The sequence below is a fragment of the Vicugna pacos genome, chromosome 10 (assembly GCF_048564905.1).
Source record: "Vicugna pacos chromosome 10, VicPac4, whole genome shotgun sequence".
Lineage (NCBI taxonomy): Eukaryota > Metazoa > Chordata > Mammalia > Artiodactyla > Camelidae > Vicugna > Vicugna pacos.
Window position 1 is genome coordinate 26,255,548 of NC_132996.1, and position 23,911 is coordinate 26,279,458.

At 34.9% G+C, this 23,911-nt stretch overlaps 1 protein-coding gene and 1 pseudogene across 1 annotated transcript in view; one reads left to right on the forward strand and one right to left on the reverse strand.

The window, feature by feature from the left end:
• RNF169 (ring finger protein 169) overlaps positions 1-23,911 on the reverse strand; it is an 83,496-nt gene that overhangs the window by 46,578 nt on the left and 13,007 nt on the right. Inside the window, exon 2 of the mRNA XM_072969231.1 lies at positions 11,064-11,137. Coding sequence (XP_072825332.1) covers positions 11,064-11,137 — 74 coding nt within the window. The remainder of the gene's footprint in view (positions 1-11,063; positions 11,138-23,911) is intronic.
• Positions 1,722-5,197, forward strand: LOC140698618 (small ribosomal subunit protein mS31 pseudogene; annotated as a pseudogene).

The window sequence follows — 23,911 nt, forward strand, 5'->3', positions numbered from 1 at the left end:
AGTCATCCTTAGAGTTTAGATTAAAATACATATACATATCAGACTGTTTCAAATGAAATATTTTAATATACATTTCATAACACACAAAACACACTTCTGTCATGGATTTTTAACACAAATTGCTTGTGTCCAATTACTTGTTTTCAAATCTTTCCCTAAACACTATGAGCTTCTTTCAGTCTGGAACCATGTCCTATTCATCCTTCATTTCTTCTCTCCTACTTGAGTTCTAGACATAGGGCCTGTGTTCAATAAGTTCAGTTCCACAAATATTTACAAAGCACTAGAGTCTACATGTGAGGCACTCCTTTCAGTGCTAAGGATACAACCCTGACCAAAAATGACAAAGCTCTTTGCATGGGGCTTATGTTCTAGCAGAATGTGGTTGAAATGAATGACGTCACTGGACTAATTAATTTTTAAAAGGTCCTTCCAACAAATATTCTCTGCAGTATAAACTATACCTATTTTAGTCACTGTACCAGTCCCCCTGCTTTGGGGAGCTTCTCTCAATTCCACAATAAAAGATAACCGACTTGGCAGTGCCATGAACACAGAGCTAGTAGGAAAAGTCCTGCCAAATGGTACTTTAAAGATTAGGAGTTCACCGATCTGTAATTTTCTCATTTTCTTATCTAAGTAAGAAATGATCCACCACCCAATGATAGTAGACTACAGAAATTATTTGTGAGAGTTGTAGGACCTTCTAACCTCGTGGTGTCTCATTAATCTTCCCCCCAAGACACAATAACAGATTTTTTTCCTATAAAATAAGATGATTATATATAAAAACATACAGTAAATTATATGAGTTATATATATTTAACTCATTTTCTAGTTATTTCTGGGCCAAATGTTCTCAAACTGGGACCCCAGACTCCTAAGAGGATTCACAGAGGTAATAATGGGAATCTTTAAGTTAATTTCCAATATATATATTTTGTTTGTTTGTAGACTTGGTCTTGTTTTTAACTGAAGTTTAGTCAGTTTACAGTGATGTTTCAGTTTCTGGTGTATAGCATAATGTTTCAGTCATACATATATTTGTTTTCATATTCTTTTTCATTATAGGTTACCACAAGATATTCAATATAGATCCCTGTGCTATACCAAAGAAACTTGTTGTTTATCTATTTTATATATAGTAGTTAGTTTTATCTGCAAATCTCAAACTCCCAATTTATCCCTTCCCACCGCCTTTCCCAGTGGTAACCATATTTGTTTTCTATGTCTGTGATTCTGTTTCTATTTTGTAAATAAGTTCATTTCCGTCTTTTTTTTTTTTAAGATTCCACATATGAGTGGTATCATATGGTATTTTTCTTTCTCTGGCTTACTTCACTTAGAATGACAATCTCCTAACAATCTAACAAATTATACACTTATAGTCCATAAGGTTGTAACCACTAAATATCACCATCTCAATAAATAGGCTGAATAAACCTTTGTTGCTTCTCTAGGGATTATTCTTTAACAGAAGACATCAAAAGTAGTTTAAATTGTTATGGGGGTTGTGAAAGGAGTTTAATACAAGATAATAAAGTTGGAGACCACCACTTCAGAAACACTGCTTCAGAACATGATGAACTTGTTAGATATTCAAACTAGTGTCAGATATTTCAATCTACTTCGGTATCTACAGCGATCAACGCTTTCTATCTCCTATCTCGTTCATAGACTCTCATTTGATACTAATAGTTAACCACTACTGTGGGGTCTAAATGGTGAGTATTGCTGATGCTGCACACAAAAAGAAAGTGTTTGGGATAAGTAAGGACTACCTGAAGCTTCCATCTCACAGCATCCAGAAATCATAGCAGATGAACTCTTGCAAACAAGGCTAAAGCCACAGCTTCGACTTGAGCAATCACATAAATAGCACCAGAGCAACTATTTGCTCGTATGATTTATACCTAATTTTAAAGAAATCACACTGACAATACTATGCTCCCTTCACTTGAAATTCTTAACCACCTTCCAATTTAAATGTTATGTTTAGAATTAAATATACATAAATATACATGCCAACATAACATTTTACAGATTTTCTCCTTTATGTAAAATGTTTAAGGTTACTTCAGTATAGGTTTTAAATTATTGCATGTGTTACATAAAAATGCACATAAAATTAATGATAAGCATTTAAGAGTAAACATAAATTGAGCCAGCAGATATTGTCTAAGTCATATGTTGTCAAGCTAAAAGGCTACATGAAGGGGAGGGCACTCACTTATTAGAAGTGTAAAGAGCTCTAAGTGAGGGACTATGAAAAGTCAAAGACAGGTCTTCACTATCCAAACTGCAAGAAAACTGGGAATTCATTTATGGTTCTTACCCCTAACTTTCCAGCTTCCAATCATAACTTTTTGACAGTAAGCCATTTCTTACTCAAATGAAGAAATTTTTTAAATGGCAGCAATGGAGAGGGGTTACTTTGTGCTAGACTTTTTAGAATTTCAAAGTTTAAAGAATAATAATTCTTATATATGGATTACCATGTGCCAGGCACTATTTTACAGTAACCCTATAAGCTGGGTACTATGGTGTCCATTTTACAGACCAGGAAACTAAGACATGGAGAGATGAACTAACTTGCCCAAATTCCTATGTAGAGCCAGGATCTGAACTCAGACAGTTGGCTCCTAAGCACTATAACACCCTGTCTCTCAGGTTAGGGCAAAATAGCCACATCATCTGTATTGTGATTTACCAAGCATCTGCAGTTTTGTTTTAAAGTCTGAGATAAACAAAAAAGTTGCCTCTCAGATGTAAGCAGCACATGAGGCTTTAAACTCTCATTTGAATTCCAGAAAAATACAACCAAGCTTGCAATTTTACTTAAAGTATTGTGAATTTTTACACAAATTTGAATAGAGATAGGACATTTTAAAAATTATTTTATGGAATCTTTTTTTAAACACATTTTTAAATGTTACTTCTGATTCTTAAATGGTTAGGCTTTAAGGAAGATATCGGCATGCATGTAATATATTACAAAGATATTTTCTGTTATTCTATACAGCCATCAAAACTGTTGGCTTGGATATTGATATGGAAAGCATATCATCTGATATGCTAAATAAAAAGGTTATTAAAAATGGCATGTATAGTGTGACCCTAAATATACTGTGTAAAAAGTCAAGCTTAAATTTATGATAAATGTATTTTTCCTTCCAGTTTTATCAAGATACAATTGACACACAGCACTGTACAAGTTTAAGGGGTACAGCATGATATGACTTACATACATCATGAAATGATTATCATAATAAGTTTAGTGAACATTCATCATCTCATACAGACACAAAACTAAATAGAAAAAATGTTTAACTCTTAGGATTTACTCTTAACAACTTTCATGTACAACATACAGCAGTGTTAATTGTATTTATCATGTTGTACACTGCATCCCTAGTACTTATTTATAACTTGGAAGTTTGTACTTTTTGACTGTCTTCACTCAATTCCCTCTCCCCGCACCTTCTAACTCGTTACCACAAATCTGATCTTTTTTTTCTATGAGTGAGTTTGTTTCTGAAGTATAACTGACCTACAACACTATGTTATTTCCTGTTAACGCAGTAATTGAATATCTCTATACTCAACGTGATCACCATAAGTCTAGTTACAATCTGCCACCTTACAAAGATATTACATAGCTATTGACTATAGTCCCCACACTGTACATTTCATACTCTTGACTCATTTGTTTTGCAACTGGAAATTTATACGTCTTAATCTCCCTCATCTATTTCTTTCCTACCCTTTCCCCTCTGGCAACCAACCACCAGAGGGGTTCTCTGTATTTATAACTCTGTTTCTATTTTGTTATGTTTGTTCATTTGTTTTGCTTTTTAGTTTCCACATATAAGTAAAATCATACAGTACTGGTCTTTCTCTGATGTATCTCACTTAGTATAATGGGGGTGGGGGATATTTGCTCTATCCCCATTGTTTCCCAGTTCAGTTTGTTTCTCCACGATGTTTCCAAGTGTCTAGGGAATCCTATCTCTTTTCTCCCTTTCCTGCCTCCCTTTGCACTCTGGAGGCCCAGAGGAATTGTTGGCTGTGACTGTGTTACTCACTTCTCTATATGGAATGGTCAGAACAAAAAAAATAATATCAGGAGATATTTTGGCACTAATACCATGATCTATCGCAAGAAAGATGAGCATTCTGTTCCAACCCATGAGATTTCCAAGGAGAGAGAGAGAGCCAAGACAGTGTAAATGAGAATAAGAAAAAAGACTTGATAAATATTATTAAGGACATGAAAGTTGAATTAAGCACAGTAAATGTACAAACAACAAAGCCACCCAACAGAAGACAACTTAAATGTTTGGAGGCTGCAACTGGCAGACTTCCAAAAGCCCAGAAGATGCCCCCAAAAAGAGAAGTGAGTCCCTGAGTTCTGAGCTAGTGGCAGCTGCATCTGCTGTTGCAGACTCCCTCCCTTTTGACAAGCAGACCACCAAGTCAGAGCTGCTCGGGGAGATCCAACAGCACAAGGAAGACTCAAGGGCACAGAAAGATGGAGAAAGACCTAAAATTAGTTTCAGTAACATCATGTCAGCTATGAAAGTTGCCAGATCTGCCACAGATAGAGTTAGTACGAGATCAATGCATCAGATTCAGTTTGATGAAGGAGCTGATGATTATGTTGGCCATGAGAAGACCATTGATCTTAGAAAAAGTTTTAGGCAAAATATATTCAAAGAGAAGAGATAAATATTTGAGCTTAAGGCAGTTATCAAAGAGGCATCTGAAACACAGAGACAGCACCTTCACTTTGGGATGTGGAATTTGCTAAGCAGTTAGCTGCAGTCAGTGTATATCCCTTCCAAAACAGTTCTGAGGAGATGATCCAGTAGACAAAAGAGGGGAAACTCTAGGAGTTTCTAATTAACAATGAAGCAGGTTTTGATGACAATGGTTCAGAATTTCACAAACTTATATTTCTCGATAAATACCTAAAGGATTTTCCGAAACAAGGACCAATTAGCCACTTCATGGAGCTGGTGACCTGTGCCCTTTCCAAAAGCCCATATCTGAGTGTTAAGAAGGTTGAATACATAGAGTGGTTTAGACATTATTTTAATAAAAACAGGACATTCTAAAAGAAAATGGCATAAACTGGAGACCGTGGAAGTTTTTATTTCAAGCTACTGGAGATTGGTATTATAACCAAGTAAAATAATTTTACTAGAAAAAATGATAAACATTTAAATATGGTTATTAGGTGGCAGGATTACTGGTAATTTTCCCTTTCTCATTGAAGTCTTTTTATAACTTGAACTTTTCTTCTTTTTACAACTCACAGAATTTTACAATTCTGCTTAGTTTTATAAGTAAGAAAAAATAAAGCTAATTAAATTTACTGAAAGTCTCACTAATCGGATATTTTAACAAAATATTTTATTTTAAACTAGAGACAGAAGAGTTGCAACTATTTCTAGAAAATTCCCTAGTTTGGTTTTCAAGTAGCACTGAAATGATTTTATTTAAATTAGTCTCTAAACCACATAAACTATTATACTAATATAGTAATTTTATAACTACTGATCATCTCTCATAAATAAAAGAAACAAGGAAAAACAGCACATTGAAGATGTAATCTAAATAACCTGCTATTCTAATTAAATTTGATCATGCTTTGAATTTCCCAAATTATGTTGTTTTTCTTTGAAAAGCACATTACTTGATAAAGTTGTTTTTCCTCATCTGGGTGGCTGTAAATAGCAAAAGAAGAAAAAAACTAGGTTAACATTTCCAGATTTTGAACATCCTAAAAGGTAACAAGTTCTTCCCTCATGCAGTCAAAATTAAAACATACTCTTTTGAGAGTTTTTCCTTCTTAGGACCATACAGCTTATCTGCTCTTATAGATGTATTAAGAGATTCTATATTTATTTCTTTTTCAAGAAAGAGGTGCATCAGCACATGCCAAAAGCAGGCATTTCCTCAAAGATTACATATTAACATTTCAGATGAAGAAGAAAAAAAGAGAAAATAATATGGTAAAAAGAACTCTAGAAATCTTAAAATACATCTGGTTCTATCATGAGACAGTTGTATATCCCTGCTCAAGTCATTTCTCTAAAAGAAGGGGCTTTAAAACTGGATGATCAACAACTCAATTCAATCAGTATGTAATAAATATGTAAACAAACAAACAAACAAAAACAAAGCATAAATACACGACAGAAATAGACTCATAGACAGAGAATACAGACTTGTGGTTGCCAGGGGGGCGGAGGGTGGGGATAGACTGGGATTTCAAAATTGTAGAATAGATAAACAAGATTATACTGTACAGCACAGGGAAACATACACAAAACATTATGGTAGCTCACAGAGAAAAAAATGTGACAATGAGTGTGTATATGTCCATGTATCACTGAAAAATTGTGCTGAACACTGGAATTTGACACAACATTGTAAAATGATTATAAATCAATAAAAAAATGTTAAAAAAATAAAGTAAAACATTTGCTAGTAAAAAAAAAATATGCAAGTGCAAGATATTATATTAGATGTGGTGGAGAGTTAAAGAGACTAAAACAGATCCATCTTGAAAGATTTTACAATCTAATTGGGAAAAATTTTTTCAACACACAAACAACCTGCTGCTTCCATGGTGTTACAGAACATATTTACGTAAATACAAGCTTCTTTTAAAATTAATAAATTTAAAAAATAAGGGAAAGGCCAGCTCAGCATTCAGCTCATGATGCATTCATTGCATAGCCAAATAGACTTACGTGGAACGTTCAAGTTTTAATAAAGTACATTATATTTTACAGTTAATGCAAAAAGATAATAAAAGGAAACATAAAGATATATAATTTCAAAGATAATTAGGCCCTAAAAGTTTACTTACCTTGAAAAAAAATTCCTTCAGAAAAGTTAATGTCTGCCTTGTAGAGTCATTACTCACTTCAGTAACCCACTGACTATATCTGATTACTCTATGCTCTGGCTAAGGACTAAGAACTGCAATGCTTACTACTTGAATAATTCAGCCAGCAATGGGGAGAAAATTCTCCTCAAAAACAAATTCTCCACCAAAAACAGTGGTGAGGGAGAATAAAAGAAAATGGATAGGTCAGTAAACTAACTCAGAGAAAGCCTAAACCATTCATGTGATCCACAGAATTATCAAAAGCAATTCATCTTTCCCACTATAGAAACCAGGGAGAAAAGCAGTCTAGAAGCAAAGACTATCCTCCCCCCACCTTCAACCTTTCTGTCTAATGATTCAAAGAAGACAAACAAAAGCATGATGGATCATGTTTCCCAACTCTAACATAGAGCAACTATTACTTAACCATGTAGTCAAAGTGAAGCACTTAACAAATTGTATAAGCAGAAGAAATAATGGTATAAATAATAAGCTTAATGCAACCAATAAACAGAACTTATAGCAACGCATCAATTGTTTTAAAAGACAAAGTAACTAACAGTCAATCTTACATAGATTAGAACCATGAAGAGATCAATATTGAAATAATTTCTCCCTAAAAATTATTTTTTCACTTCAATATATATTTACTGCAGACAAAAATATCTACATTCAAGAATGAATACAACAAAATTCTTCCCTCAATCAGTGTAGCCCAAATGAAGAACTGAACACATGCTAATACTCTCCTTCTACTTAAAACCCTGTGTCAGAAAACTTCTTTTTAATAGAATACATCTATAAAAGCACAGAAAAACAACAACAAAATAGCATGCCACTAGCAATCAAGATCACAAATACCCAAAAGGTATTTGTGGAATGAGCTTCCACATCTAAAGGTTATAAGCAGGGAATTCACAGAAAAACCATTAACGACCAGTAAGCACAAGATGCTCCTCTCTAGTAGTCAGGACAGTGTAAATTAAAACAATGAGATATTTTATCTAGCAGACAGTAGAATATTAAAAATAATGATAAAGGTTTGGCAAAGATTTAAAGTAAAGGAACTCTTTTACTGTTGGTGAGAGGGTTAAGCTGAAAAAGTCTTTTTTAAAGGCAGTTTGTTATATCCACCAAAATACAAAATGTATATACCATTTACCCTGCACTTTCACTTCTAGGACTCTAACCTAAAGGAAGCATTTGCTTAGATATGTTCATGTATGTTTAGTGCAACATCTCTTCACTGTTGGGGAAAATGGAAAACAATTTAAATAATCAGCAGATTATTTAAATGATAATAGAATGGTTAAGTGGATTATGCCTCATCCATACTATGAAATATCATTTAGAATTTAAAAGTATCTATATGAAAGTACCCCCAACCCCCACCAACAAAACCACATTGTTAGTAAAAAAAATTTTTTAAGTTACAGAATAGATATTATTCCTCAAAATTCCCAGCTTCTTTGAAGTATTTACCATCAGACTATAATACCCACAATCCTTCTTTGCAGTCACCTATCTACCCATCTGTCAGCTCCCCTTATTCACAGAAAAACTTAGCATCTAAGTTTCTGCGCAGCCACTCCAGTGATCATTTCTGAAGATTTCAATATCAGTATAATCTGTTTCTTCACTTCCTTCTAAATAAATCTTCCATCCTACTTCAGTTATCTCTCCCACAGTCATAACCCAAACCTTGTCACATTCAACAACTAAACCACCTCCAAGTCTCAATTTTAAGCCTCTCACCACCTCCTAGCTTTTCAACTTTACTTGTATGCTAGTGACCCTACTTTTACAATTCCGTATCACCATCAAAAGTTCCAGTCCATTGACTCTCCCACTCTTACTGTCCATGCGTCTCTCATGCCCTCAACTTCTTCCTTAAATAACCTCCTTAAATAACCATGGTCCAAAACTACAACAACTTCCTTGTTACATCTTCAAGTCCACTGCACCTCTCCCTCGATCTCACTTCTGGCAAAACCCTAACCTTGGTTAAACTCAACACATTGCTTACTCCAAAAGTGTCCTAATTAGTCTTATTTCCATTCTTGTACCGTGATGCAGAGACAGCTAGCTGCCTACCTAATATCCATTCTTTCATTCCTTACTAAAAGAACCCTGACTTTACTTAGGAAGTTAATGTACCCAGCTAAAACACTAAGCTTCCCAGACTCCCTGGCAGCTAAAGGAAGTCTGTGACAGCGAACTATAAAAATAGGTGAAGTCACTGAGTGGGACTTTGGAGAAAGCTCTTTAAAAGACCCAATACAGCTGACATACACCCTTCTGCCTCAGCCTTCTGTCTAGATGTGATTCTAGAGAAGGACATCCATCTCACACCACAAGGGAGACAGGCACACTTGAAGACATCTAAATTAAAAAAAAAAAAAAAGAGAGAGCCTGATCCCCTGATGTCATGGAGCTGCCATATCAGACCTGAACAGCCTATCTCCAGTTTTTTTTGTTGTTGTTGCTTGAGAAAAATAAAACTCCTAATTTATTTGAGTCATAAATTTGGGGTCTCTACTATTCTTAATTCCTAGGCCCATTACAGTTTATTCCCCACACAGCAATCACAGACCTTTTTAAAAGTGTAAGTCAGATCATATTACTGGCTTCCCAACACATTTAAAATAAGTTTAGGCTCCTTACCAGTTAACTAGGCCTTCTTTGATCTGGCCTTCTTAACTCTCCCAGCCCATGTCTTACCAAATCTCCATTCCCCGCTTCCACCCAACACCTGCACGCTCAGATTCAGCCAAACCTCATACCTTTACTTGGCTTGCTCCCTCACTTCTTTCAGTTAGCAACTCAGATGTTGCCATCTCTCAAAAAACAGTCCTTTTATGTCTCAAGTTTCCCTTCCACTCGCCTATAACTCTTCTTATTCTATTTTATTAATATATATTGAATAGTTGTTTGCTTATTTACTGTCTTTCCCATTAGAGTGAAAAGGCCTCTATGCCCACTGTGCCTTCTGCTTTACCACTTTTTCCTACTTCCAACTCCTTGTTTTTTCTTTACCTTCAAGCTGATAGCTTTAAATTTTCCATATTCTCCAAGCTTCTGAAAAGTTACATTGAAACTAAATACCTGCATATTCTGAAATTTTATTTAAGAGAACTTTGGTTCTTTTGATGTGTCCCCTGAGAATAATTTCTTTCTATGTAGAAACAAGCTTTGAAAGTGATTTAAAACAAAAACCAAAAAAGACTCCACAATAACAACATAAAAGTCAACCCAAGTCAACATGTAACACCCCCATTTAAAAGAGGTCAAAGAATACACAGTCATTAAGCAGTTTTCTAATCTTTTCTCTTTAACATGACCTTATTAAATACCTATATTTTTCATTCAGTCTAGAATGCCACAATAATGTTATTGTCTCACATCTTTCATGATGATGTCTGATTCAGATTAAGTGGATTATTTGCCTGTATAAAGTATTAAATAAATATCTACATGTAGAATGATTATCTAATCATTTATGAACGTGAGTAGGGGATGGTGGTGAGGGAGAGTGCAAGGGAAGGACGACCCAAATCTTATAGTATACTTCTTATTAGGAGTCTTTTTCAAGTCTTAATTCTCCCAAATGATTTCTAGACAATTAGCTTGAAAACATCAAAAAAAGATGATGTGGACAAGCTAAAAGCTTTCCCAATGGTAAACGAAAATTATTCCACTACCCCCTTAATGGCCTAAGTTACATTCTTCTGGAGTTCTTAATAGAGTGAAAGCAACAAAAGATAATACCAGCTTCTTGTAATTAGAGGAACCTTGCAAGATAAGGAAAAATAATACAAGCTATTATTATTAAAGCTTAAATGCTAGCTTTTAATTAACACTTAAATGCCAAGAATACCTCTTGGTGGCCAGTTTTGCAACAGGTATGTGACAGGCCCTGTGAGCTACATTTTCATCTTTGAAAGGACAGCTAAAAAGGAGTTCTTAGTTAAGGTTTACTCTACTTCCATTATAGCTACAAAATCTAACTGGACCAGTAAAAGGTGGAGTGGAAAAAGACAGGCTCTGCATTGTAAATTTTAAAAACCCCTAGTAAATCAAAATCTCCACTAAGCATTCTTTAATGTCATTATTGCCATCTACTTTAAGAAAATGAATGGCAGTAATAATATGTATACTATACCTTTCTCAGGCTTTCATATTCCTCACAAAGTTCCCCAGGCTTGCTTAATTTGATTGGTGCTCTGAATATAAACTCTGGAGAAAAGGGAAAGGAAAACACTTTTTAACAAAACTTTCTAGGAAGGAACCAAGATCTTGTCCTACTGTTGCCCCCACATCATAAACCACATAAAAACTGTGGTCACTAATTTGCATATTCATTTATTCATTCATTCATTCATTTAACAAATATTTATTAAAGGGTATAAGCTAGGCACAGTTCTAAGCACCAGGGAGGAGCACTGAACAAATAAAGTCCTTGCTATCATGGGGCTTACAATCTTGTGGATGGAACAGACAATAAACAAGCAAGCGTGTATGTGTTAATACAACTGGCGGTACTAGGGGCTATGGAGGAAAATAAACGTAGAATGGAAGAAAAAATATATTTCATCCAGAGTAGTTTAGAAGGCTCTCACTGATAAAGTACCATGTTAAAAGACCTCAAGGAAAACTGTAGTTTTAGTTCAGTGTTACCAAGCAATATTTTAAATTAGCTAAAGTTTTACTCATAATACTATTTCTATTTCTTTTTCAACACTGCACCAGAATATTTTCCTACATGTAATCTATAAATATTTTCTGTACATAACTTGAATTTTTATCCTCAAAGCCTTCAGTGGCTTTGATCAGCTTATAGTATAAAGTCAAAACTCTTCAATATGTCACTCAAGGTTCTCCAGAGACCGATCACAACTTTATCTTTCTAAAGTCCTGTATCTTTTAACTCTTGACTATCTGGTTACGATATATAAATGCCATATACTTTTAAACTTTTTATACTGTTTTTTTGGTTGAAATTCTGTTTTCTCCCCTTCTCTATATATAGTTTTAAATCTGAGATATCCAGGCCCACAGGAGGCACAAAATACACACTGGTTATGTAAAGAGATGATAAAAATCCAAGTTAAGAACAGGAATAAAAGATAAGTCCTAAATGCTATCAAAAAGGAGAAAGTACACACTTCTGCTTCCTTAAATGTTCATGACACTTCTATATACCCTATGTATATTCAGTGATTTAAGCACAGTATTTATTTTAAGACTTACTAATAACTCTACTCTATATCCCATTCAGGTTGATAATATTTGTTGCAGAAAAGTAAGCTCTTCAAAAAGTTGACTTCTGTCCTTTTTCAGTTGTCTCAACTATTTTATTTTTTAATTTTTTATTCATCTCAACTATTTTAGAAAGACTCATATGCACCAGAGAATGTGGAAGATACTCAGAAACATTGGACCTAATGCAGATGCAGAAAATTAACTTAAAGCTCTAGAGAAGCAGAACTCCAAGAACTAGAGAATTGTTAGACCCTGGGTTTGGGAGACTAACACTCCATCACCTTCACTACTTAAAAAAAAAAACAAAGGCCTGATGAGTATTTTAATCATATCCCTAAGCACATTTCTAATTACAGGCAAATAGTATTTAAAAGTAGCTGCTTTAAAAGAAGAGGGAAAGAAGGGAGGGTAAAACAAAGCCCTTAAGGCAAAAAAGAATTTTAATCCATTTATAGAGAAACTATTACATGGCAGGTACTTCATATCTATTTTCCCAGTGAATTGTCACAGAAACTTTATAAGGCAGGTATTTTATTCATTTTACAATAAGGAAAATGAGAGGTTAATGACTTGCCCAAGGCCACAGAAACAGTACGTGGCAAAATTAAGAGAAATAGAAATAACAGGAATAAAGAGAGATATTACATAATGATGAAAAAGGCAACCCATCAAGAAGATATAATAATTATGAACTTGTATGAACCTACAACAGAGCAAAAAATAAGAGAAATTAATATACCCAAAATTATGGTAAAAAAATTTTAACATACCACAATTAAAAACAGATCAGGCAGATCAAAAGGTAATAAAAATACAGAAAAATTGAACAATAAAATTAACAACCTTGAATATATATATATTTGTATACATGTATGAACCCAGTGAACAAAATATATATGAAAGCAAACAAAGAACAATTGAAAATACAATAAGTGACAAAGAAGTTGCAAAAACATTTCAAAGAACTCATATTATACAGACTTTGCTCTTGGATCTTAGCTGCCATTTCCCAAGCCATGTTCTCTAGCTACCTGGCTGATTACCCTGGCTTACCCAATATTCTTTCTCAATAAATTCCTTTTCTGCTTAAATTTGCCAAAGTAGATTTCTGCTGATTAAAGCTAACAACACTGGCTGATTCTATTTTCCACATGGTACTATGAGATGACCAATAAACAAAAGTATTAAAACTGGTTAAGAAAAAAAGGAGAGAGAGAAGACAAATTAATACTAAGAATAAAAAGGAGGACCGAGATAGAGAAATTCAGGTGAGTTTAAATCTCCAGAGACTACTAAAACAATCCTTATAATGAAAGATCTTCATATATATCATTTTGCTTGTCTGCAAGTATATCCATAAATTGCTGAAATCAGAATTGCTACGTCAAAGAATATGTGCTTCTGTAATGCTGACAAAACCAAATTGCCCTTCAAGCCTATACGGACTTACAGTCCCACCAGCGATGCATGACAGTGCCATTTCCTCACACCTTTCCAGCAAAATGAGTATTGAAAATTTTAGCTTTGCCAGTCTAATAGGTGAAATTCTGTATTTTATGTACTTACTTTATGAGCGAAATTGAGTACTTCTCATATGTTTAAGTAATTTGTATTTCCTTTGATAGAAAATGTATATGCATCTCCTTTACTCCTGTTGGAATTACCTTTTCTTTATTGTTAAAGCTCTCTCTATATAAGGAAAATTACCCTCATGTCACATGAATAGCAATACTTTTCCCAGTTTATCATGTCTTGACTTTGCTTATAGCGGTGATTTTTATGTAGTTATACTATCAAGCTTCTCCTTTGGTGGCCTCTGCATCTTGTATCATATTTGGAAGGACATTCTTCAGGCCAAGATACAAAAACAAATTCTGTCATAGTTTCTTCTGGTACAAAGTATAAGATTCTTCTATGTCTTCTTTTAAAGATACTAAATATTTTTATTTGGGAGCAACATAAGTAGCATAATCTTATTCAGGCTTTTAATAAGTCTACTATCCAACTTAAGGGACCAAAAATATTTTAGGGATAGCCTGGTAAAAATGATTGATTTTTACTTACTGTTGGAGAATTTGCTTTCTCTAAAATAGTTCTTGCTGGCATTTAGAAGAAAATGTCCAAAGAGCTCAACATCTTCAATATATAGTGTAAATACTACAAAATTAAAAGCCAAATCCCCAACTTAGAAGCTTCCAGAGTCTTGGATAGGTTAGCCTTAACTTCCTCTTCTGTAAAATCAGAATAATACCTATCATGACACGCAATTATGAAGATCAAATGAATATACTAAGAATGAAAACACTTTGTAAACTATTTTAGCAGTGGAGTGGCATAGTAACTATAAAATTGTCTCTGGTGTTGGTGAGATAAAGAAATGGTAGTTTGGTCTGATTTATGAAATTGATACATTGTAACTGACTAAACTTCAATAAAAAATAAAATTAAATTTAAATTTAAAAAAAAAAACAAAGATAATGCCCCAGCTGCTTTGAAACATGTATGAAAAGTTAAGTTCACTTTGGGATACTCGTTAAGAAATCTCAAAGTTCATACACAAGAGCAAGTAGGAACTCAGGATACTAATTGAAATCTTACTATGCCTTGACTCATTTGAGAGCAAAAGGTAATGGCAGGGGTAGAAGTGGAGTACTAACTTACATTCACCAATATTATTAGTGATATAGATCAGCTTACTCTTGGATTAAGATTAATGATATTTAATGCTTTAAGAATACAAAATGCTACAGGAAACTACATTCAATGTCCTGTAATAAACCATAACAAAAAGGAAAAAACAAAGTAAACAACAACAACAAAAAAAAGAATACAATGCTAAATAGTCACTCTGTGACTTTTTCCCCCAACAAGACTTTGCTACATTAACTGGCATCATGCCCAAAAGCTCAAAATTTACATAGTTAACAAAGTAACTCTTGAACACAAAACCAGTTAGGAATAATAGGTTGTGAATTGGTCCAATGTGACATTAACTTAAATATTTAATCCTATTTCCTATTTTAGTAACACCCTCTAGAAATGTCAGCAAAGCAAAAAAAAAATTCCATTTTTCCCCCACTATGGGCTTGCAAAAAATGAGTATTTAGAAATACCAAAGCTTCTCTTTGCCTTGCTCTCATCTATCAAACGGAAATTAAAATACTGGCCAAACCTACCTTACAGAAATGCAGAAGACCACAAATAGTAGTAGTAGTAATCAGTGAAGAACCTCTATAATAAATAAAAACAGCTAACATTTAATTAGAGCACACTATATGCTAAATGCTGCGTACATGCACACACACAGAATGCGGAAAAGACTTAACAATAGCAGACCTAACTGCCTACCTTCAAAAGCCTGCTTACAAGGCTGGCCCTTGGCTGGTGCCTAGGAACTTGGATTTCAGGAGAGTTCCTACCCTCCCAGATTAGGTACAGGTTCACTGTACCTAAACTGTCTGTAGAAACAATGTAGTTATGCTGAATACTTTCTTTCCTGCTGGGAGTCTGGAATTTTGGTACATGCTAGGCAGACTATCCCTACGTGCTCAACCCCTGCTAAAAATTCTGGGCATCAAGTCTCTAACAAGTTTCCCTGGTTTTTAACACTTGTTGCCACAACTTGTTGCTAGGGAATTAAGTCCATCCTGTGAGACTCAACTGAAAGAGAACTCTAGAAGCTCATGGCTGGTTTCCCCTGGAGTCTCTCGCACGTGCCTTTTCCCTTTGCTGATTTTAATCTGTACCCTTTCACTGTATAAATCATAGCCATGAGTAGAACTATAAACTGAGTCCTGTGAGTGCTCCTAGTGAATCATCAAGCCAGTGTGGGGGAGGGTCTTAGAGCCCTCCTGAGACATACCTATACACATATCATGGACTAAGATCTCTTTAGATCTCAGTTTCTACTGGAGAAATGAAGTAAACACACTAGAGACCTTCTAAAGTTAATGATTCAGTACAGGTATACCTCGTTTCAGTCCACTTCACTTTCTTGCACATCACAGATTTTTGTGGTTTTTACAAATTGAAAGTTTATGGCAATCCTGTGTTGTCAAATGATGAACAGCCTTTTTTTGTACTAAAATATTTTTAATTAAGGAATGTACATTGTTCTTTAGACATAATGCTATTGCACACTAATAGTGTAAACATAACTTTTATATATATGCACTGGGAAACCAAAAAATTCATGTGACTCATTTTATTGCAATATTCGCTTAATTGCAGTGGTCTGGAACCAAACCTGAAGTATCTCCAAGGTATGCCTATAATAATATTTTTATTTCATTTTCATTTACTACTCAATAGGTTTCCCTAAATTCTGAAATATTCTATTAAAGTTTAATATAATGGATAAAAATGCTATTAGAATGTTAAACTTACATAAGAGTAGCTATAACATCAAAATAATTACTTTGAAGCCTTATGAAATGTGGTGTTTTAATCCACCTGGACTATTATGAGAAATGGAGCAGAAAAAGGCCAGAAAATAAAAATCTCCCCCTTTAAACCAAAGTCTTCTATAATGTCTCTTAAGGCTTACTGGAGAACATGTATACACTCAACGTTATTAATTATACTAAGATATTTATCAATCATGATTAACCTTTCAGGTTCTCTGACTTTTAGTAAAGAAAGAACGGTCATTTATAATAAAATAGTTTCTGTCTGTGATGTGGGATTTCCCTTTTCTTCATTTTCTCTTTACTTCCCTCTGCCTTCCTAGAGTCATATGTCAGCTTCTGCCACCCCAAAAGTTGAAACTATGGTTGAAATGCCTGCAATAGCATAAAAGCAGCTCAACAGGAGAAAATTTACATGACTTGGTATGGTGATGCCTTTTGAGATACAATATCAAAGACATGATTTATAAAATAAGTAACTGATAAGCTGGACTTCATTAAAATGAAAAAATTTTGCTCTGCAAAAGATAACGTCAAGAGAATGAGAAGAAAAGACAAAAATTGGACAAAAATATCTGCAATAGATATATCTGATATGACTGTTATCCAAAATACAAAAAAAACTATCAAAACTTAATCAGAAAACAAACAACCTGTTTTTTCAAATGGGCAAAAGATCTTAAATGATACCTCACCAAAAAAAATATACACATGGCAAATAAGCATATGAAAAAAATGCTCAACATCCTATGTCATTAGGGAATTACAAGTTAAAACAAGATGCCACTACACCCCTAATTAGAGAATCTGACAAGAGTCCAAAACACTGACAACACCAAAGGCTGGTGAGGATGTAAAGTAACAGGAATTCTCATTCATTGCTGGTTGGAATGCAAAATGGTAGAGCCACTTTGGAAAAGAGTCTGGCAATTTCTTACAAAACTAACCACGGTTTTACCATACAATCCAGCAATTGCATACTCCTTGATATTTACCCAAGTAAGTTGGAAACTTATGTCCATACAAAAACCTGTACATGGACGTTTATAGCAGCTTTATTCATAATCACCAAAACTTGGAAGCAACCAAGGCACTCCTTAGTAGGTAAATGGATAAATAAACTGAGGTATACTGTGAAATTAAAGAAACCTCAGCTAAAACTGGGGCTGATCTGCAGGGAGAAGCTCATGCCCTACCATGCATCATCAGCTAGTCCAACTAAGAAGAGCTATGCACTTATTTATACCTCTGACAAGAAAGCGTTGCTTACTTTATTATCCAGCAGGAAGAAAAAACTCTCCATCCAGCAACAGCCCTGCCAATTAGATACTGTAGAAGCCCAACCAATAAGAAGCCTACATACTTTGGACTCCCAGCTTCCTCCAAAGGACTCTCTGGTTTTCACAGTCCCTCCCAACTCCCCTCTTTTCCCTGTAAAAGCAAATTCCCCTTGTTCTCTGGATTTGCCTCTGCTCTGCTATAGTTTGCATATCCTGAATTGCAACTCCTCGGGCCACTCCTGAATAAACTCACTTTTGCTAGTAAAATAACTGGCTACTTTATTATTAAAGTTGATAATCCAAACAATGAAATATTATTTAGTGCTAAAAACAAATAAGCTATCAACACCATGAAAAGACATGAAGGAACCTTTAATGCATATTATTAAGTGAGAGAAGCCAATGTGAAAATGCTACATACTATATGATTCCAACTATATGATATTCTGGAAAAGATAAAACTATGGAGACAGTATAAAAATCAGTGGTTTCCAGGGATGGAGAAGAGGGGGATAAGTAGGCAGAATATAGAGGCAGTGAAGACTCTTTCTAATATTAGAATGATGGACAAATGTATGACAAACCCATAGAATGTACAATGCCAACAGTGAACACTAAGGTAAACTACGGACTTTGGGTAATTTATGCTGTGTAACTGTAGGTTTATCCTTGGTAACAAATCTACCATTCTGGTGAGTGATAGTGGTAATGAGAGAGGCTATGTATGTGTTGAGGCGAGAGCATATGGGAAGTCTCTGTACCTTCCTCTCAATTTTGTTGTGAAACTAAAACTGCTCTAAAAAATAAATTATTGGAAGGGAAGAACAAAAGCAGAGCAACAAAATGTCAGAAGAACCAGAACATCACCCTCCTTATTCCAGAGAAGTTAGTTCCAAAACCCACCAATCCCTCCACCAGAATCCATAGGGATTTTCAAGTGTTTCAGTAGCACAGAAACAACCACTCATCCTTCCTTCATCTCACAGAAAATACTAAAAACTACTTCAAGTGTTACTGAACTGCTGAGTATCTTAGTATTTATAAATGAATACAGTGGTAGAAGTACGCCCATAATGCCTGCCCTCTGAGGACTACAGTTGACCCCTGAACAACACAGATTTGAAGTGCACAGGTCCACTTATATATAGACTATTTTTTCTTTTTCCTCTTTTTTAAAAATGGAAGTATAGTTGATTTACAATGTTATATTACTTTCTGGTGTACAGCATAATGATTCAGTTATACATATATATATTCTTTTTCATTACAGGTTACTATAAGCCATTCGATATGGTTTCCTGTGCTATACAGTCGATTTTTTTCTCCCAATACATACATACTACAGTACTATATGATCCATGGCTGGTTGAATCCACGTATCCATCATAAAGTTATACACGAATTTTCAACTGCGCAGGGAGGTCAGTGCCCCAATCCCCACGTTGCTCAAGGGTCAACTGTACTATGTTTAACAAGAAGAGAAACTCTCTAAGGATACGATGCCCAAAGAATGACAAGCACCCACTGTGGCCAGTGACCTAAGCTGAGTACTGCATTCAGTCTAATGTGAACTGTAGGAGCAGCTCTACTTCCTTGATGGTTCTTCCCGAAAAGAATTTTCTATGGAGTGGGGTGACTGGTTATTAATAAAGGCAAACAAAACAAACTTTAAGACAGGCATTTTGCTAACTGCACCAAACCCTAAGGAATAAAGTGTCACTGTCAAAGCATCCACACTAGATACAAAATTAGAAAAGGAACCACACTCAATTATATTGGGAAGGCAACTAAACTAACAACTCTCAAATCGAAAGGTAATCACCCCTTAGTACCAGGTTATATTTTCACCCTTGTAGGATCAATTTCTTATCAGTGCAGTAGAATAAAAAAGAACTTAGGACTTAAGAGTCCCAAGACCTAGATCCTAATGTGAATACTCCCACTTACTAGCTATTTGTCCTTGGGAAATAAAAAAAATCTCTTTGGTTAATTTCCATCTCTATCTCCACCATCAGCATCATTCTGATGGCTGGCAGTTACCTTATGCCAAGCCTATTTCTATGCACTTTATATTTTTAACTCATCTAATCTTCATAATGACCCAATGGGGTGATGCTATTATCCCTATTTTACAGATGAGGAAACTGAAGCACAGAGGATTTAACTTGCCCAAGGCTACACTACTGTAAGTGAAAGAGCTATGATTTAAATGCCAGCAATCTGGCTCCAGGATCTGTACTCTTACCCACGATGCTTTATTATTACCTCCTTTATCAAAAGAAAGGGGGAAAAAAGCTGAACAACCCTATATAACAATGGGCAAAGGACATAGGCAGTTTATGGAAAAAATAAATTTGGAGGACATAAACATATTAGAATATGTTCAATTTAACTCATATTGAAAAACTTTTGAAACAAAACACGTATCAGAATGGCAAAGATCAAACAATTTGATAAAAACAAGAGTTAGCAAGGGTATCCTTTATCTTAATGATATATCACACGTGTACAAAGATGTACACACAAGAATATTCACTACAGATCATTAACAACTCTTAAGACTGGAAACAACCTAAATGTCCTTCATTTGGAGACTGATTTAATAAATATGAGATGACTGGGATACTACAGATCTATTTCTATAATGTCTGTTTTTATTCTTGGTCTGATTTCTTGGCATACCTGGTAATTACTTTTTGAATGCCATTCATTGTGTATGAAAAACTGTAAAGGCTATGGATAATATTATATTCCTACAGAGGATTCACCATATTCTCTGGCAGGCAGTTAGAATGAGAGCAGATCACCTCACTATCCAATCAGGACCTGAGCTGATTCAAGGTTGGCTGCAGTCTTTGTAAAGCTTGCAAAGCTTGTTCTACCCTAGTTTGTAGCCCTCCAAAGATTCAATTGAGAGCCTGGGGTATTTATCAAGCCTGCCTTCCTTGGAAGGTCCTGAACTGTTTTTCCCTCAACACTGAAGAAATGCTAAAACAGTGCTTTGCTTTTCATTAGCCTTCTGTGAAGCTTCTCAGCCTTTTACTCTGCACAGTTTAAGAATCTGCAAATGCCTCAAGAGAAAAAAAGCAGGTGGAGAGGCTGGGGTGGGGGGCAAGGGGAGATGCACCTCCCTTCTCTCTGGGATCTTGGCCTCTCAAGTTCTGGTTGCCTTGGCAGCCCTGAACTATAATTTTTGTTTCCCCAGACCCATGAAGAAAGCTCTGCTGGCTTTTCAGCCTCTTAATAGCTGTACTCTCCCTTTGCCAAGAATCCACAAATGTCTGAAGTCCTGGCTGCCTTGGCAACTTACCAATGCCTTCATATAGATTTCTTTTTTTAAAATCAAGCTTTTCTATTTATTCTCAGCAGGAGTTTTGGTCTGCTACAATCTGCTCCATCATAGCCAGAAGCAGAATGTACATTCTTCATAAGCAGTGGAGAAGACAAGATTTTCATCATGAAACCACAAACCATTACTAAAGAGGGAACGAGCAGTTAGGAAGAAGACAAAAGAAGAATATATTCCTTTGAGAAAGTCAAGAAAGGAATCTAATAATGGTAGAATATGTGTGGGTCAAGTCCTAAAGAAACTTACAATTTAACTAGGGAATGAAAAACATACACAAGTAAAACAACTATAGAATGTCAAAGAGTTATAAAACTAAACACCTAAGTGCTGCATAGAAGAGCATGAGGTAGAGGTGCACAACAGCAAAAGAAGACAATGAATCAAAGCACATCTTCCACAACAAAACATATGTAACACAGAGATACACAGGAAACAAGAGGCTATTATCCATATTAATCTCAAGGTTACCTGTTTATACTGCCCACTGAACTTTGAACTACCGTCAAATGGAATACGCAAAAAGAGAAACTTTAAGGTTAAATTAAGCACACAATTTAGAAATAGGAAGGTGGAAACATGGGAAGTGAACCACAAATGTGTTCTAAAAGCACACTAAAGTGCTTTTCACTTGATCTACTGTTTTTTATTTACTGCTAAATCTCTAAGAGTGCAGATGACAGCCAAGTACCTACTGTCTTAAACTAATGCAATTGCTCATTTAGCCCCTTGCCCAAGACAAGTAACAATTTACAGTAGGCAATATAAAGAGTGTTTACCTGAGAAGAAGCAGCACACAGAGAAAAAGTTAAAAGCTAATAAAATGTTCACATCAAATTTTAAGGCTGTTTACCTATACCATAATTAATACCACAGATTACTACTACATTAATTTAAAGTGTGTTTTAAAACAATCCTTTGGCAAAAAACTAATGAAATCAAAATGCCACAGCCCACATATGAAGAACTTACCAAATGTTTGTAACTTTTGACCTAATAATTTCTAGGACTCTATCTATGAAAATAATCTAAAATATAGAAAAACTTTTACATAAAAAGATTTCATTGCAACACTGTTCATAATTGCAAAACAAAAACAGAATGATCTAAATGTCTAAGACTGAAGGAATGATTAGGCTAATTATGGACAGTATACAATGTACTATTATTCTGCATCAGAACTACATAGAAAGATTTTTTAAATAATATGAGATATTGCTTTAAGAAGAGAGGAAACCATTTAGGATAAATGAGAGATGCAAGTTGCTAGATTGAATATGCCTTGTAATTTCAAACAGGAAGAAACATTAAACATAGAATGGCAATAAGAAATGGAAAAAGAAACAGCAATATAATTGTAGAAGTTACAAAGGGAGAAGAAGAAAATATTAGTGACAATGTATCAAGTTATCATACATCAAGTGTGTAAGAATAATGGAAACTGTTATCAGGCATCAGGAAGTTAAAGAGGGAGGTGAGCAGTGAGGAGGGAAGTGCTGTGGGAAGAGAAAATACACACAAAAAAGGCATGAGACCCTTTCCCTAAACCATTTATTAATATAGCTTAGTAGCTAAACAATCTCATAAAGTTTTAAGAAGAGATTTAAATAACTGTAGAGATGATGAGAGATGCAAAGTTACAAAATAAACAATTACCAAATGAATCTTACAAACAAACACTGCAATAGCCGTCAGTGGGAGGGGGAAAACAAGGGCTGGGAAGGGCAGGCAAGGCTTAGGAAGGTGGGATGAAGCTGAGTCCAACTGGTAAAACTTAGTTAAGTGAAAAGATGGAAGAAGAGCAATTGACATGAACAATAAAGCATGATCAAAAGTGTGTTAACACTACTGAACTGCACACGTAAAAGGTTAAGATGGTAAGTTTCAAGTTACATGTTTGTGGGTTTTTTTACATGATTTTCATTTTCTTAAAGTGTGAAGACTGGATTGTGAGGAAATATGTTCTGTTAAAACAAAGTTTATCAGAGAGTTGTATAGGCCAGAAAGTAGGTTGGGGCCAGATTACAGAGAGCCTTCAACATTAGGCTAAGGAATCTAAACTCATCCTGTCGGCAACAATAATACTACCGTATTTAATCTTATTAATATAGTAAAACTATTAATAAACAATAAAACCTCAGTTATCCAGCATATTTGGGAAATAGGATGTTCTTTAATTCTTTGTAGTAACAATGCCAAATTTGGGCAGAATCTGCCCCAAACACAGTATGAGGGAGCTACCTCAGGGACTCTGTCAGGAATGCCTAACTGCCTGAGTTGGTCATTCACTTAAACATTTTTTCTTAATATAGCACTTTACCAACCACACGAGTATGCCTGGTAACTTCCATAAGTAGAAAGACCCCAGGCTATGGAGACCAATTAGACTCCATCACTTACCAGTGTGACACTGGGCACACTACAACTTCTCTAGCCCTCAGTTTCCCCATTTCTCAAATAGTAATGAATGATTAAATATGAGTTAAAGCAATGTCTGTCTGGTACAATGAGGGACATATAACTGATCATTAAATGTTACGTACTTCCTTATAAGGAAAAAAATTCTACTTATTTTCAGGGATAGAAATTTCTCAGAATTGTAGGAAAGTATAAGGAATTCAATGAAGAAAAATGGCATCAGAGTTTTTTTTATATATATATTAGTGGGGCAAGTGGACAATGCTTATTAAGTTAGCTGCTAATAAAAACTAATGAT